The 15,245-nt window shown below is 46.4% G+C and overlaps 1 protein-coding gene across 25 annotated transcripts in view; it reads left to right on the top strand.

Moving 5' to 3' along the window:
* The window catches only part of dlg1b (discs large MAGUK scaffold protein 1b), a 156,078-nt gene that overhangs the window by 64,001 nt on the left and 76,832 nt on the right, over positions 1-15,245 (top strand). For 23 of the 25 annotated variants that reach the window (XM_078287694.1, XM_078287695.1, XM_078287697.1 and 20 more), the window contains one exon: positions 14,857-15,021. In XM_078287694.1, coding sequence (XP_078143820.1) covers positions 14,857-15,021 — 165 coding nt within the window. Of the gene's footprint in view, positions 1-1,000; positions 1,274-14,856; positions 15,022-15,245 lie in introns of those variants that run through there. The other 2 variants (XM_078287718.1, XM_078287712.1) reach the window with 2 other exon arrangements.

Consider the following 15,245-nt stretch of genomic DNA (forward strand, 5'->3'; position numbering starts at 1 on the left):
ACTAGCTCCCCCTCCTCTTCCTCCTCTCCTCTCCTCTCCCTCCTCATCTCCTCTCCTCCTCCTCTCCTCTCCCTCCTCATCTCCTCTCCTCTCCCTCCTCCTCCTCTCCTCTCCCTCCTCCTCCTCCTCTCCACATCACTGACTCTGTCCTACATCCCTCTACCTTCCCTGAGGATACACCCCCACTCTCCGTCTATGTCTCTCTCTCTCTCTCTCTCTCTCCCCCTCGTTTCAGCGTTTCAGTCCTCCTCGTTTCCGATGAGTCATGTGACCGACCAACCTCTCTCTCTCTCTCTGTCTCTCCCTCTCTCTCTCTCTCTCTCTCTCTCTCTGTCTGTCTCTCCCCCTCTCTCTCTCTCTCTCTCTGTCTCTCTCTCTGTAGCAGTAGTGAATGTCTCTCTACCATCAGTCTCAGTGAGCAGTGTTCTGACAGGCAGCCTTCAGCCAGAGGAGCCCACACACACACACACACATACATGCACACACACATACACATGCACATACATGCACACACACAAACCGGCCCTCCCACCCCCTCCCCCCTCCCCCCTCCCCCTTCTCCCCAGCGACCAATCACACCCCCACAGAGGACAGCTTAACACACACACTCAAAACACACACACATTAGCTTCCTCCCCTCTCTCTCTCTCTCTCACACACACTCGCTCGTCCCGGCTCTCGTCACTCTGTCAGTGTGTACTGACCGTCGCTGGAGAGAGAGAGAGAGCGCGAGAAAGAGAGAGAGAGAGCAGGAGCGCAACAGGGAGAGGAGGAAAACGAGGGAGAGAGGAGTCGAGGCGAGCGCCCGAGAGGAGGTCAAGAGGGAGAGGAATATATTCTAACGGAAGAAGGAGGAGGAAGAGGAGGAGGAGGAGGAGGGGTCGGTGAAGAGGAGGAGGAGGAGGAGTGGGGTGGGGGGGGGGGTCTCCCTGGATGAAGGAAGAGCTCTGGGAGTCGTTTCCTCCCCGCCGCGATGGAGCGACGCGAGGAATGAGGGCGGATGGTGAGAGCAGGGAGCAGCAGCAGCAGTGCAGGAGGAGGAGGAGGCGGAGGTGGAGGAGGAGAAGGTGCAGGAGCAGGAGGAGGCGCGGGGGGAGCCGGGCGGCGCGGCCGGAGCCGGCACCGCTCCCGCAGGAGGCGCCTGTCGGCCAACTGCCCCAGCGCCGACAAGATGTCCCCCGGCGGGAAGAACGTGGAGTGCTTCTCGCCCATGCTCTGCCACTGCAAGGTGGCCTGCACCAACAGCACCATCTCCCTCATGTTCGGCTGCAAGGTAACCGGCCTCACACCCAGACTTCCTCAAAGTTGGGCTTTTCACGTGGGCTGGTGCATGCTGGGGGATGCGCGGTCACATCGAGGTGAGGGGGGCGGAGGGCGGTTTAGATTGTTCGTAAAAGTGCTAGAAACCGGAAATAAAGCAGAAATCCAGACTGTGTCGGCGTGTCGGAGGCGGCGGCGCCCACACAGCCTCACAACATGACGAGGAAACTCAGGCTTTTTGGGTGACTTCAAACCCTATTAACACTTTAAGCAAACTATTCCATTAATCTGATTATGGAAACGTCCCGACTGACCCGCCGTCCAACAATAAGATCATTCTTGAATCTTCACTTTCCCGGACCGGCACTTTTGTACTTGTGTTAAACATCTAGAAGGACGAAGCTCGGTGTAGATGTTTAATTTGTGTTTAGGAAAATTACTGTCTATAAACGTTCTTTCAGCCGTCTCAAGCAACATATTGCCAAACTTCCTCCTGCTCTCTATAGCTCACTGTTACCCATATAGATTTAGATGTAGAGCTGCCAGTGTACAGATTGCAGGCAGTGTTTCCCTCCTACACAGTGTTACAGTGGAGGATATGAAGCCTCTCTGTTGCCTTCAGCAGTGATGCTCACTACCAGAACATGGGACATTATAGCTACAATAAAATGCACCTCTTAAATACAAAGAAGTGCAGTCTCAATGCTTAGAATTGGCATTTTTCTTATGTGAATTATCCAAAGAAAAACATTTTTAGGTCTGCAGCCTAACCTAGAACCAGAACTGAGAACAGAACAGGGATGCATGTGGAACAGAAACTTAATTTTAACAAAAGCAGAAATACAAACTGTGCGGGTCAGACAGAAAAACATAAACCCTCAACACAGAGAACAAACAAAATCCAAATCACATTCTAGTTGGTTTGTGGCGCTGAGTCGTTCGCACGGTGCCTGTCAGACGACCGCTGAGGGGGAAAAACCCACGAGCCGCGCGTCACCGAGAGCCTGTGTTTACCGTTTCGCCCCGGCGCGACGCGATAGGCCGCCCCCAGCCGCCCGTCAGCCCCGCTTCAGCGCACCGGCCAATCGGACGGCCCGGTCGGGGCGGCGCTGGGCCGCGATTGGCCGGCGGAGAGCGTCAGCGGCAGGCCGGTGGGCACGTGCATGTGTGGCCGACATGTGCTGTGCAGGGAAACACCGCCGCAGCGGCTGAGACACACGGCACATCAGCCTCCGTACACACTGCACACAGCAGAGCTACCAGCTGTGTGGAAGCAGAGTCACCGTGTCGCCGCTGCTGCTCTGCCTCCAATCTCACAAGATGATTTTCACTTGTTTTATGGCGTTTGAGATTTTAATACCAAAAAAACGAGTTCTATGTTGATTTTGCCTGAGATGGTTGAAAGAAAATACTGACAGTCTGATAATAAGCTTCCTACAGAGAAGATGAGGGTTGACTCTGTGCGTTTACATGCAAATAAACAGTCTGATCTGAACCTGATGGCTGGATGTAAACGCTGTAGTCTGGGAGTGAGGTGTGAGCAGAACCAATGAGATTCCTGCTCAGTCTTTCCCATTTGTTTGTCCACAGAAACACCTTTGCATGAGGAAATTTGATTGTTTTTTTTAATTTATTTAATTGTGCACACGGCAAAAAGGTCAGAGGTCGTCGACCCGGATGCAGCGGCGATGAGTTTGTTTACACACGACAAACATGGCGGCTGTGCGTTTTGTATGAATGCTTTACCTGATCCTTCAGATTTCTGGACCGGCACTTGAAGCGTCTGTACATGTTTAATGTGGATTTATGGATGTCACACTCCATAAATGTTGTTTCATCCATCATGTATTCAGACTTACTTCAGCTCTATATAACTCTTTTACCCACATAGATTTAGTCTGAGTTGCCACTCCTCAGCTTGTTGAAGGCTTTATTGTCCAGTTACACAGCCTTGTATACATGTAGTGTGTGTGCCTCATGCGATGGATACCGGGGGAATCGACCCTTCCTCTCTACATCTACCTTCGTCTCTTCTCATCTTCATTGGCTCTGTGTAAACTCTATTTTAGAAAAGTGCTATACAAGGCTGAGGTACGCAAGTCCGTCTGCAGGTCACTTTTCTCTATCTCGGTCTGTTTTGACTCTGACTTGTCTCTGTTGGAAGTTGACTCGAGTTTTTTCTGCCTAGCTAAAAATTTGCACAGCACAGTACGTTTTTCTCCACCTGATCCAGCTTTGTTTGTTTTCTCCCCAGCACTGCAGACAGTTTAAGGGATTTTGTCTGAATATTGTATGGAACGGTCCTCAGACTTCTGTGCATTAATGCGTTGGATGTTGAAGAGTTTGGTACAAAGCTCCTGCAGGTCACATTTGGAAAGACATGTACACTGTTTATTGCCTGTTTTGGTCTTGAGAAGGACTTGGACTTGACTTGGTCTTGGTCCTGATTTGGTCTCGATCCCCTTTGGACTTGGTCTTGGAATTGACTTGGACTTGGCTGAATTGATCTTTACTGCAGCCTTGGTGTTATACACATTAAGTTATTTTTATTCTACCATTCAGCTCAGTATCGCACAGTTCACTGCCAGTTTTTGAGTTCATCACTCTACACATCCAGTCTTCAAAGAAAGCTGTTTGACTCTCAGATGAAACGGACATTTATTGAGCTATTTTATCTCTGCGTTGTGTCTGCAGACGCTTCAGCTGGAATTCACTTGTTAACCCTGACAGACAGTGAAAGAGAACTGATGCAGCATCCAGAGAAATGCTCCTTGACTATTGATCTGATTTCTTTATATCCATTTCATCTCTCAGTACTTAACAAAACAAAACAAAAGATTACATCCCTAAAGCAGATATTAATAGCTTCCCTGTGATGTCAGCAGAGTCGGTGTCACATTTTTCAAACGGTGTTGATGACGTTTTGGAATGAAACTCTCGTTTGACCTTTTCCCCCTGCTAAGACTGACAAACAGCCACACCGGCCCGGAGGGAATTACTGTACACCATCATATGGTCGGCTGGGTCGACCTCTGACCCCTCGCCACTGGAGCTGCTGGGATTAGGGCCGGCCTGTCTTCCCATGGATTGGGTTTTGATTGGTGTCCATTGTTAATCTGTGGGATTGGGAAGTCGACTCTTAAATCTTGGTGCAGCTAGACTCCGAGTCTGACTGGATCCACCTCAGTTTGTCAGATGGAACTCCGGTCTGGTTTTCCTGCTGCTGTATGTTCTGCAGTATGACAGTTTGATCGCAGTCTTAATTAAGTCCCATTGATCGGCTGATTGACTGCTTTCAGCGCCACAAACTCAATAGATTGTGCCGGAAGTTATCCGTCGTAGCGCCATAAAACATTTAGTGAGTTGTTGTCATTTGCGAACGTGGATATTTCTCTCAAAGATGAAGCCAAACTGACGTCTTTGAAAAGATCCCGGCCGCTTGGTCCTGACTGAGAACACATTCAGCCGGGGGAAGACTCTGTTTTTGAGTGAAATGCTCCTTTCCGACATCCCCGCCCCCCTTTCTGGCCGCTCATCTGGAATGATCCGATGTGCCAATTCAGAGTTTGTCGACCGCTGAGCTCCACGTGTCGAAACCAGAGCTCATCTCCATTCACCTCCACAGCTGACTGCACCGTTTACCATTTACTGACTGGAACAAAACGACCAAACCGCCGGACACAGACGAGTTTCATCTGGAGAGACAGAGAGTCCTCACGCAAAAAACTGAATTCTGGATAATCTATCTGGATAATCTTGAAATAAGCAAAGATAGGCCCACGCTCTGTTTCTCCTCATTTTATTTTTCTTTCTTTTAAAGAAAGTAAAGAAAGTACGGACTATCTCTGTTTATTTCAAGTTGGAGAGGGAAGAAATTTCAGGCCACAAGTCCACGAGAATATTTAGAGAATATGGCGGTGTTTCATTAAGATCACATTATCATGCATCAGCGATTGTCTTCAAAATGTCTCAGTTCCATAGTTTTGGTGATGTGTCTGCTGGTGTGATTTAAATATTTGGATTAATATGGTGGTACTGAATATGAAGAGTTTACAAAATACTATATATCCGTTTTACTGAAGTTTATAAATCAATAGCTCTATAATCTATAGGATCCAGTCTGTGAAACCAGCCTAAGACTTCAGTTGCCTCCTGTTCTTTAAAAAGTCGTCACTTTTCTGTCTTTTCTGCATTTCTTCATCAGCTCTCATTGTGAGAAGCAGGTTCATTAAGTGAATTTCGTTCTGTCCGAACACATCGGCTCCCTGTTAAAGGCTTTCTCTGTGTTGTTCAGGATCCCAGTTCTTCAGAAACAAGACTCCCATTTCTTTCACCATCAATTTTCATTTACAAAAGAGTGGTCAGGCCCTTGGTATTTTGTTGAAGGATATGATTAAGGAGGCATTCAGGGACATTTTTGCTCTGAAACACACCACACCAATTTTTAAAAACATACACCGCTCTTAGTATTTTGATCTTTATTGAGACAGAAGGGAAGCTGAGAGGAGAGACGAGAGATTTGATCCTCCCATTAATTTCTAATGGGAGATTACCGTTCCCTTCCTTTTTCCCCATCTTCCTTGTATTCCTCTTCAGCAGCACGTCCCTGAATCATCCAGAACCCCCTCCTCCTCCTCCTCCTCTTCCTCCTCCTCCTCCTGAACATCCTGCTACATCCGCTCGGTGGTGATGCTCCTATTTATAGCAGCTTTTGGCAGGCGGGAGTCGCCGCTGTGCCTCCGCCGGCCCGGCTCTCAGAGATGAAGAGGAGGAGGAGGAGGAGGAGGAGGAGGAGGAGGAGGAAGAGGCTCTCCAGGCTCTTCAGGCTGACAGTGTCATCACACTACTGGAAACCTCCCTGCCGCCTCCACGCTTATTCTCTCTCTCTCTCTCTCTCTACATTTACGTTTTAGTCGTTTAGCTGATGCTCTCATCCAGAGTGAGTGGGCAGGTTGTGGTTCAGTGTGTCTCATGGCTGCTGTGGGGATCGAACCTGTGACCGTCTGGTTACAGGACGCTCTCCCTGTTGGACAGGCTGCACCGCTGCCTTGCTCTTTTGTCTTTGTTTCTAGTGAATTTGTTCCCTTTCTTTGTGATTTAATATCTGGTGTTTGGTGAACACTTGAGTAAAGACATTTTTAGCACACATGGGCACAATGGGAATTGAACCCCTAACCCTGGCAGTCTTGCTTTACCCATATACCTACAGAGGGAATTGAACCTCTAACCCTGGCAGTCTTGATGCCTTGCTCTATCCAATGAGCTAGCGAGGGAATTGAACCCCTTGGTCTTGGTGCCTTGCTCTACAGCTACAGAGGGAATTGAACCCCTAACCCTGGCAGTCTTAGTGCCTTGCTTTATCCAATTAACTACAAAGGGAATTGAACCCCTTGGTCTTGTGCCTTGCTCTACAGCTACAGAGGGAATTGAACCCCTAACCCTGGCAGTCTTAGTGCCTTGCTCTACAGCTACAGAGAGAATTGAACCCCTAACCCTGGCAGTCACAGTGCCTTGCTCTATCCATAGAGCTACAGAGGGATTTGAACCCCTAACCCTGGCAGGCTCGGTGCCTTGCTCTACCCATAGAGCTACAGAGGGAATTGAACCCCTAACCCTGGCAGGCTCGGTGCCTTGCTCCACAGCTACAGAGGGAATTGAACCCCTAACCTCGGCAGGCTCGGTGCCTTGCTCTACAGCTACAGAGGGAATTGAACCCCTAACCCCGGCAGGCTCGGTGCCTTGCTCTACAGCCACAGAGGGAATTGAACCCCTGACCCGGCAGGCTCGGTGCCTTGCTCTACAGCTACAGAGGGAATTGAGCCCCTAACCCCGGCAGGCTCGGTGCCTTGCTCTACAGCTACAGAGGGAATTGAACCCCTAACCCCGGCAGGCTTGGTGCCTTGCTCCACAGTGAGGACCACTGCCAGTTTTCCAGGCTTTGTGTTCTGGTTGTTTTTCCTCTCAGTGTCGTGACGGCGGCGTTCGCCCGCAGCCTCCTGATGCTTCGCCATCTGCCTCTCTGTGGCCTGCAAAGTCCAACTACAACTGGTGTGTGTGTGTGTGTGTGTGTGTGTGTGTGTGTGTGTGTGTGTGTTCAACCAATGGGAACAGTGGTGGCCTAAATATCAGAGAAACAGGTTTGTGACCTGAAGGTTGCTGGTTTGAGTCCCTGGACCAGCTGGGAAAATCAGGAAAGTGAATCATTTACATTTGCATACAAGTCATTTAGCTGTTGCTCTTATACAGAGTGACTTGAGTCAGCAGGTAGAGGTTCAGTGCCTTGCTCAAGGACACTCAGACTGGCCTTTTTGGGTTTTTTTTCCAGGTTTTTTTCCTATTAATAGTGATATTCGATGCCACGGAAAATGTTGCGATATTCGTGAAATATTGTAATTTTCAATATTATCAGATATCGGCCCAAGCCTAGTCAGCAGTGAAAAGCGCTAACTAGCTTCCCAGTTGCCACAGAATTAAGCAGAGCAACCTCATCCATTTTTCATATCCATGGGAATAGTCAGCATGGTCGGAGCGTGCCTTTGACCAATCAGATTGCTTTTGTATAACCTTGTTAACGTGACTGGGAAACCCCTCCATCACTCCCAGAGCCTCCCGGATCTCCTGGTTGGCTGAACTCGTCCCCTCTGCTCCCAGGCTGTAATCCGCCCTCCCGTGTTAATCTGTGGCGTTCACCTCTGACATGAATGAATCCCCCCGCTGTGCTGCGGTCATGGCAGCAATTAAACCAAGACGCTCATCATGGATAATTACAGCCGTGCCGCTGCAGACGCATGGCAGCGCTGCGGAGGAAGAGCTGTAAGTTATCCAGTTAGTCTGTTGTCAGCTAGTTTAGCTTCTAACTAAAGTCTCTGAAATGTTTCTAGGCGTTTAGCTGACGCTCTTCTCCAGATTGACTTACAGTGAACTCAATCTTCAATTCCTAGATCACCAACAACATCGAAAACAACCAGAAGTAAGGAAGGGAAGTGTCAGAGTCTCAGCACCCAGACAACAAATATTCCTGTATGTAGTAACAATGTAGTGAAAGTACACACAACATCTTTATCTGGTGCTTCATATAAAAGGAGAGACGATCATTATATCAGGAGTTTTTAGGTTTTATTTATTCGCACCATAAAAAAGAACAATAAAGATGATACAAAACAAAAAAAAGCCATGTGCTGGAGAGGTTTGAAACCCAACTGGGCTTATAAAATATACCTCACCAAGAAAATACAATTATATAATATAATGTATACAATGGAAACAACAATAAACAAAACAAGGAAACAAGTTTCACCAAACAAGGTCACCAATTGAAAAGAAAGTGACACCTACTCTAACAAAATGATAGATAGCACTTAATTAACACAAAAGATGGTGTTAAAAAGGATAGTACGTAACTTAAATTCTTGGTCGACAACATGGTAACGCTGACTTTTTTCCCAAATTGGACATTTCTCATTTTGTCAGTGAACTCTCTACTTCATGTAGATTCTGTAGACATGCTTGGTAACATCCAACCACAACTTTACGTAGATGCAGCATGGAAGCTGGGCTACAAGACAAATAGATCCTTACATACTGTAGAAGACGAGCCTGTAGCTCAGCAGTGGTAAAAACCTCTGGAAGTGGGAAAAGGCAGAAGGTCAAGCGACCCGACCTCTGTTCTGTCGTCTGATTGGTGGAACGTGAAAAGCAGCTTAGCCTTAGAAACGAGGCGTAGAATAGATTACACTCTGATTACTGGCGACAGCAGCGATGGGAAATACAACCAACTGTTCTTTTAAACAATTCATCGGCTCCTCCCGGGCCAAATATGGTGTAAATATCAGTGTGAGTTGGTCGGCTCTGGAGTCACATTTTCGGTGTCTTTCTAACTTGAAGTGAAAATCTCGCGGGTCATGTATGTGCTCATGATCCTTTGGCTTTGACTGTAGAATTTAAAAACTACATGGATGCTGATGAGGACATGCGTGTTCTTCTCTTCCTTCCTGGAAAAATCAGCTTTGGCAGTTGTGTGGTTTTTGTCTCAGCGATGAAGCTCTCTCTCGTTGACTGAAGATATTTAGTCCGGCAGAGTTAAAAGAACTATTTAAGAACCATGCTGGGTTCTTGACTGTGATGTGGCAGTTTATTTTAACAAATCAGAGGGTTCTTTGAGACATTATGGTTCTGTGTGGAACAGCCATATTGAAACTCTCAAAACACCTGTGGAAATTGGAAATAGTCAACATGTTCTCAGATGCCAAAAGTACAGTTGAATATTTTTGTCTCTAAAATCATTAAAACTAATAATTGCAGAGGTGTGACCAAGTCAACTTTGCTCAAGTCCCAAGTCAGTCTCAAGTCTTGAGGCACAAGTCTCAAGTCAAGTCTAAATGTAGATCACCAAGTCAAGTCTCAAGTCTAAATGTAGAACAGCAAGTCAAGTCAGAACAAATCAATCAGAGTCCAGTATCAATTTGATATCTTAAAGAAAACTAAATATCTAGGACTTTTCAATGCAATATGGTTTTAATAGGATAAAAACTTGGTAAGAGCATCATGAGTTTGATTTCTATAATCAGTTTCAGCTTCAGTAAATTCAATCATTCCATACAAATTCAGAAAACAGAATTTAAATTCAGTCGTCTGCTGGAACAAATCTCATCACTTTCAATCTAAGTCATTTACACAAACACAAGATCTCAAGTCAAGACTTTAGAAACCTTTTCAAGTCATCAAAGTACAAGTCAGAGTCAAGTCCCAAGTCACCAGAACCCAAGTCAAGTCAAGTCAAGTCTCAAGTCTTCTCTTTATGCATCAAGTCAAGTCTCAAGCAATTAAAACTCAAGTCTGACTCAAGAATAGTTGTGATCAGAAAACCAAGCAAAGTGATCTGGATTATCAGGTAGACTTCCGTCCTTCCTCAGTTTCTCAGACTCGTCTTTCTGTCCAGAAGTTTCCAGCAGCAGCGTTCTGCCTCTCTGGTTCCGACACGACCGGTTCTCCGTCCAGATGTCAGTATTCAGCACGCAGAGCTTCACCGCCGTTCCATTACCTCCATATATTTAATGTTTCATTAGATTAACACCTCTAAATACATCGGCCGGCTCTTCCTGCGCTCCGCCTCGGTGCCGGTGCCTTTGGCAGGCGGCGTCGTCCTTCATGAATTAACCAAATGTGAAGTCGGCGGGCTGGCGGCTCTCCGCCTCCCGGCCTGACGGATGGAGATGTTGCCCTTCAGACCGCTGGCTGCTCCGGCCGGACGCTGGCCGCCGTCAGCCTGGAGGAGTCTGCTTCCAGAATGAGACGTCCGCCGTTTGAAAGCAGAGACTCCTCCAACAAACTGATTGATAACACGAGTAAAACCAAACGATGGCACTTCGTAAAGGACAGTAGATGGCTTCAGTCCTCGATCCATTAAATCAGAATACTTAAACAAATCTGAATGATTGTGAATGATGAACTGCAGGTATGGATGTTTAGTGTTTTGGAAATGAACTCCTATAATCCTATATAATCTTGACAGTTTTGCACAGTCATTTTGTTGGATGACATTTAAAAGATTTCAGCCCATTAGTGTGAATTGGCAGTGCGTTCTCTGACAGCCCATCTGTACTGTATGTTCAGGTTAGCTGTGACTAACGCTCTGCAGGAGCAAAAACAGCTAATATTACCTGGACCTGCTGCTGCTGGTCTGTAGATGTGTCAGAAGTATGAAGTGTAGTTTTAATGATTGACTATTCATGAACTTTTGCTCTAAAAATGAAAATGTTTGACGAAAAATGATTTTTTGAACTTTTGTTTAAATCAGGCAAAAATAACAATATAACACTAAACACACAAAAATAGAACAGAAACATAACAAACGTATAAATGTAAGGAAAGAAAAAAAAATACTATGTACATAGCAACTGTAGATCTAAACATATTAACTATACAGAATGAAGACCACAGCCCAGTTATGAATTTAAAAGAAATAGAGAAAGTATGACTGATATATGCAAATACATGAATAAACATATATTCATATACATATATAAACATACATATATAGTTACATAATAAAATAATATATTTTAAGCTCAGTGGATTGATTTGATCAGTGCATTGTGTGAAACTATGCAGTCTCTGAAGACTAAAACATAAATAAAATCACTTTATCCACCAACTAGACTAAACCAGCAGAAGCAGCTCTGTGGCTCTGGTGGGAGACGCTCTGGCTTCCAGAAAAGTCCGTGTTTGTACTTTAGACAGACTGACGGGAGCTGGAAACGGGCTGCTGCACAGCATCCGGTGATGCCCCTGCCAGCGGTTGCTAGGAGACGGCTCTCCTCGGAGGCGACCCGCCCGTCAGGGGACCCGGACCCTCTCGGCCTCCAGCCGGCTCGGTGAGGAGCTCGGAGCCGCCGATCCGTCCTCCGACCCACGAACCGTTCAGACGATCCGTAATCCTGTCAGGAAACAGACTAAAGTCCCTTTGAAGTCGCTGCTGAAACTTTCACTGCTAATCTGTCCTGCTGTCTTCTGAGGAAAACTCAGTCGGCTGAATGGAAGCAGGACGAACGGTGTTATTCTGTTATAGGGGATGTTCCCAAAATGACATTTCATTCTAAAATTTGTCTGATATTGTCTAACTAATCTAACTGCGCCTGTCGCCCGTCTCACCTGCAGCAGCTGAGGTGTGGCGCGTCTGTTCGTAACACCGTGTGCATCGTTTGAATTAAAGCTCCCATATTGTACAAAACAGTTTTTTTCCTTTCCCTTCCTCATGTAGTCATTTTATCATTGTATCTAATAGTGGAGAAAATGTGAAATCTGAAACTCCGTTTTGATTGGCAGCCCTCAGTGACATCACTCAGGATGGACTGGGTGAAGCCCCTCCCGCTCACCCAGCCTCATTTTCTAGCCCAACCCTCCGATGAGGCGGCCAATCAGAGCAGAGGAGCATAAACATAAAATCAGCGAGCAGCCTGTTCGCTGAGAGGCTGAAACACTACAAAAACTGGATTTAGGTGGGGTTTTTTTTTTTTTTTTTGCTGTACATTTCACAAATATTTTTTAAAGAAGACAGAGAACTGTGTTAAATTGATAAAGAGTAAAATATGGGGTCTGCGAGCCAATAGTGAAGACACACAGCAAAACAAACCACTTTTCTGTCTTGATTTCTTTTCTGACTTCTTCCAGGCCTGTTTTTGAGTATTTGTTTTATGAATTAATTTATTAATTTACACCAGAAATCATGAATGGAAACACACTTTAACAGTAACTTTAGTTTTCAGGTGATCTGACTGTGTGTTTTCCGCCTCCTGTGTTCCCCTGTCTGGATGTGAGGCAGATTTAACACCGCTGGGTCGCCTCTCCTCCCTCTCATCAATGAATCACTCCCCTCACCTTACTGAGGATGGGGTGGGGGGGTGAGAGGGGGGTTGGGGGGTTAGTCTCTGTGCTGAGCCGATGAACCCGTTGCCTTGGAAACTGCATCTGCGCCGTTGTCTCCATCGGCATCGGTTAATAAAGCGTACCTGACACAGTAGAGTCATCGCTGTCTCATCCCCACCAGGGACAGCGGGATTTGATTTGTATATTTTTATTTCTCATTGCAGCTGTGTGTGTGTGTGTGTGTGTGTGTGTGTGGCTGGTGCAGCAGGTTAGAGCTGCTGTGGGGATCAAACCTGTGACCTTTTGGTCGCAGGACGCTGTCTCTACCCACGGAGAACCCTCAGGCTGCTGCTGCTGGTTTTTAATATCACAGCTTTGTCAATTATTCTCCAAGAGTAACTGCAATCTTCCATTGTTTTGGTTCTTTTTATTTAAATCCATGTAGCTTGTGAAGCTGTGAGGCTGCAACAAATCTTTTGCTGCTGTCCAATAAAACAGAATATTTATTTTTTTTGTGAAGAGATCTCAGGATAAAGATGAATTAAAGGGGAATATCACTCAATATGAGGATTGTTATGTAATTCCAGCAGGGATGGGACAATATATTGAAATTCAATATATCACAATACAAAAATGTGACAATACGTATCCTGGGTCAGAAAAATGAGTCGTGATATTAGCTGAAAAATGAACTAAGGGCGAACTGGACTGAAGCTCATATTCAGCTTCTTCTTCATGTGTTGTGACCTGGTGTGAAGACCAGAGAGGGGAAGTTATGGCAAACAGCACAGACAAATCTGTAGTTAAAGTTTCTGATCTGTTTTGACTCTTCTGCTCCCCGGCTGCCAGGATCTCTTAACCTGCAGGACGACAGGTTCAGACTCTGTCCAGTAAACAAGCTTCTTGTGAGTCATGTGACTTTTGTTTACAGGCTCTGGTTCTTGTATACGGACAGAGTGAACCTGAACGAAACGATACAAAAAGAAAACAAACTGTAGGTGTGATGGAAGAGTTTCAGACTGTAGGAATAACATGAATTCTTAAATTAAGTCCCTTTTAATCGAAACAGAGCCAGACTCGACATGCTTATTGATGAGTTATTGAATTATTGATGAACTCCGTGTTGTTGTTGTCGTCTCCACAGAAAGCTAATACTGGATGTGGTCAGGATATCACATGTCACATACCCAGACTTTGTGGTTAGCAGGTTGACAACGGCGCCACGCTTTCAGCTTCACCGCCCACATTTACATGTCACACTGTAGACATTCAGCTTCAGCTTCTCCACAGCCACCTGGAAACAAGGCCTTACAGGTTTTTGAAAGTGAATTGATGGCCTTAAAAGTGCTTGAATGTGGATGTTATACTTCAGTTAAAACAAATCAGCAGTGTGCCTCAGCTCTCTGGATCCACACGTCACATCCTGAGGAGAAACCCTGTGAGAGGGATTTAGTTTTGTGATTTCTTGACTCCAGATCAGAGTAATAACTGAGGATCTATGTTGTCTAATTCTGTCTCAACCACAGACTGTAAACCGGCTGCAGCGGTGAGTTCCTCCTCCCATCGTCTTGTGAAGGTTTTGAAGCTGCAGATTGTGTTCACGCTCACCGCCATGTTGACGTTTGTAGGAGGCGGAGCAGCCAAAGAGAGGCGGAGGGTGGAGCCCGATATCGGCAGCTCCGCCTGCTATTGGCCCTGTGATCGGCGACCTGTCAATCACTAGGAAAACAACCCTGTGTTTTATCATTATATCTGTTAATGACATGATTATTCAGAAAATCTCCACACAAAGACACACATTAGAAGAAGTGTAATTGGCTACTGAGGCCAAAAACAATGTATTGACTGATATTTTGATTAGAAGTTGGTTGTGGTCCATTGACTTCATGGAGTTGGGTCTTTCTGGAAGTTAGAGGAGCTGCTGCTGCTTCAGGATCGGCTTCAACATTCACCTGAGGGTTTGGCTGCTTGGTCTGAACCCCAAAACTAATTTTGAGTCGTCAAATTTCACCACGACATCCAGGTGAGTTTGAACTCTGGACGTACGAGGAATAAACATGACGGAGGTTCAGCGTCTTCTTCCGAAACGCTCGGACACTTCCTGCGGCTGCTGACGGACAGGTCGTCCGTTTTGGGTATCGAACCTGTGATCTTAAAAGGTACGGGACGGTCTGTCTAACCAGGCGTGTTGCTGACCCGTCCCTCCCTCTCTCTGTGTCTGTCCCGCTGCAGAAGTACAGGCACCACGATGAGGACTCGTCCCCGCAGGAGCAGAGCTCGCCCCAGCTGACGGACGAGGCGGGGGGGCCGGAGCTGGTCCAGGTGGCGGAGAAGAACCTGTCCCAGATCGAGAACGTCCACGGATACGTGTCCCACGCCCACATCTCACCCATGAAGGTACGAGTCTGTGTTCTCTCTGTCCTGCTCTCCTTCTCTACGTCTTTCTCTCTGTCTGTCTCTGAAAAGAGTGTCTCGGTCTGTCTCTCTTTTTCTCTGTCTCTCTCTGTCTCTCTTTATCTGTCTGTCTCTCTTTATCTGTCTGTCTCTCTTTGTCTGTCTGTCTCTCTTTGTCTCTCTTTATCTGTCTGTCTCTCTTTGTCTGTCTGTCTCTTTTTGTCTGT

The sequence above is a fragment of the Centroberyx gerrardi genome, chromosome 13 (assembly GCF_048128805.1).
Source record: "Centroberyx gerrardi isolate f3 chromosome 13, fCenGer3.hap1.cur.20231027, whole genome shotgun sequence".
Taxonomy (NCBI): Eukaryota; Metazoa; Chordata; class Actinopteri; order Beryciformes; family Berycidae; genus Centroberyx; species Centroberyx gerrardi.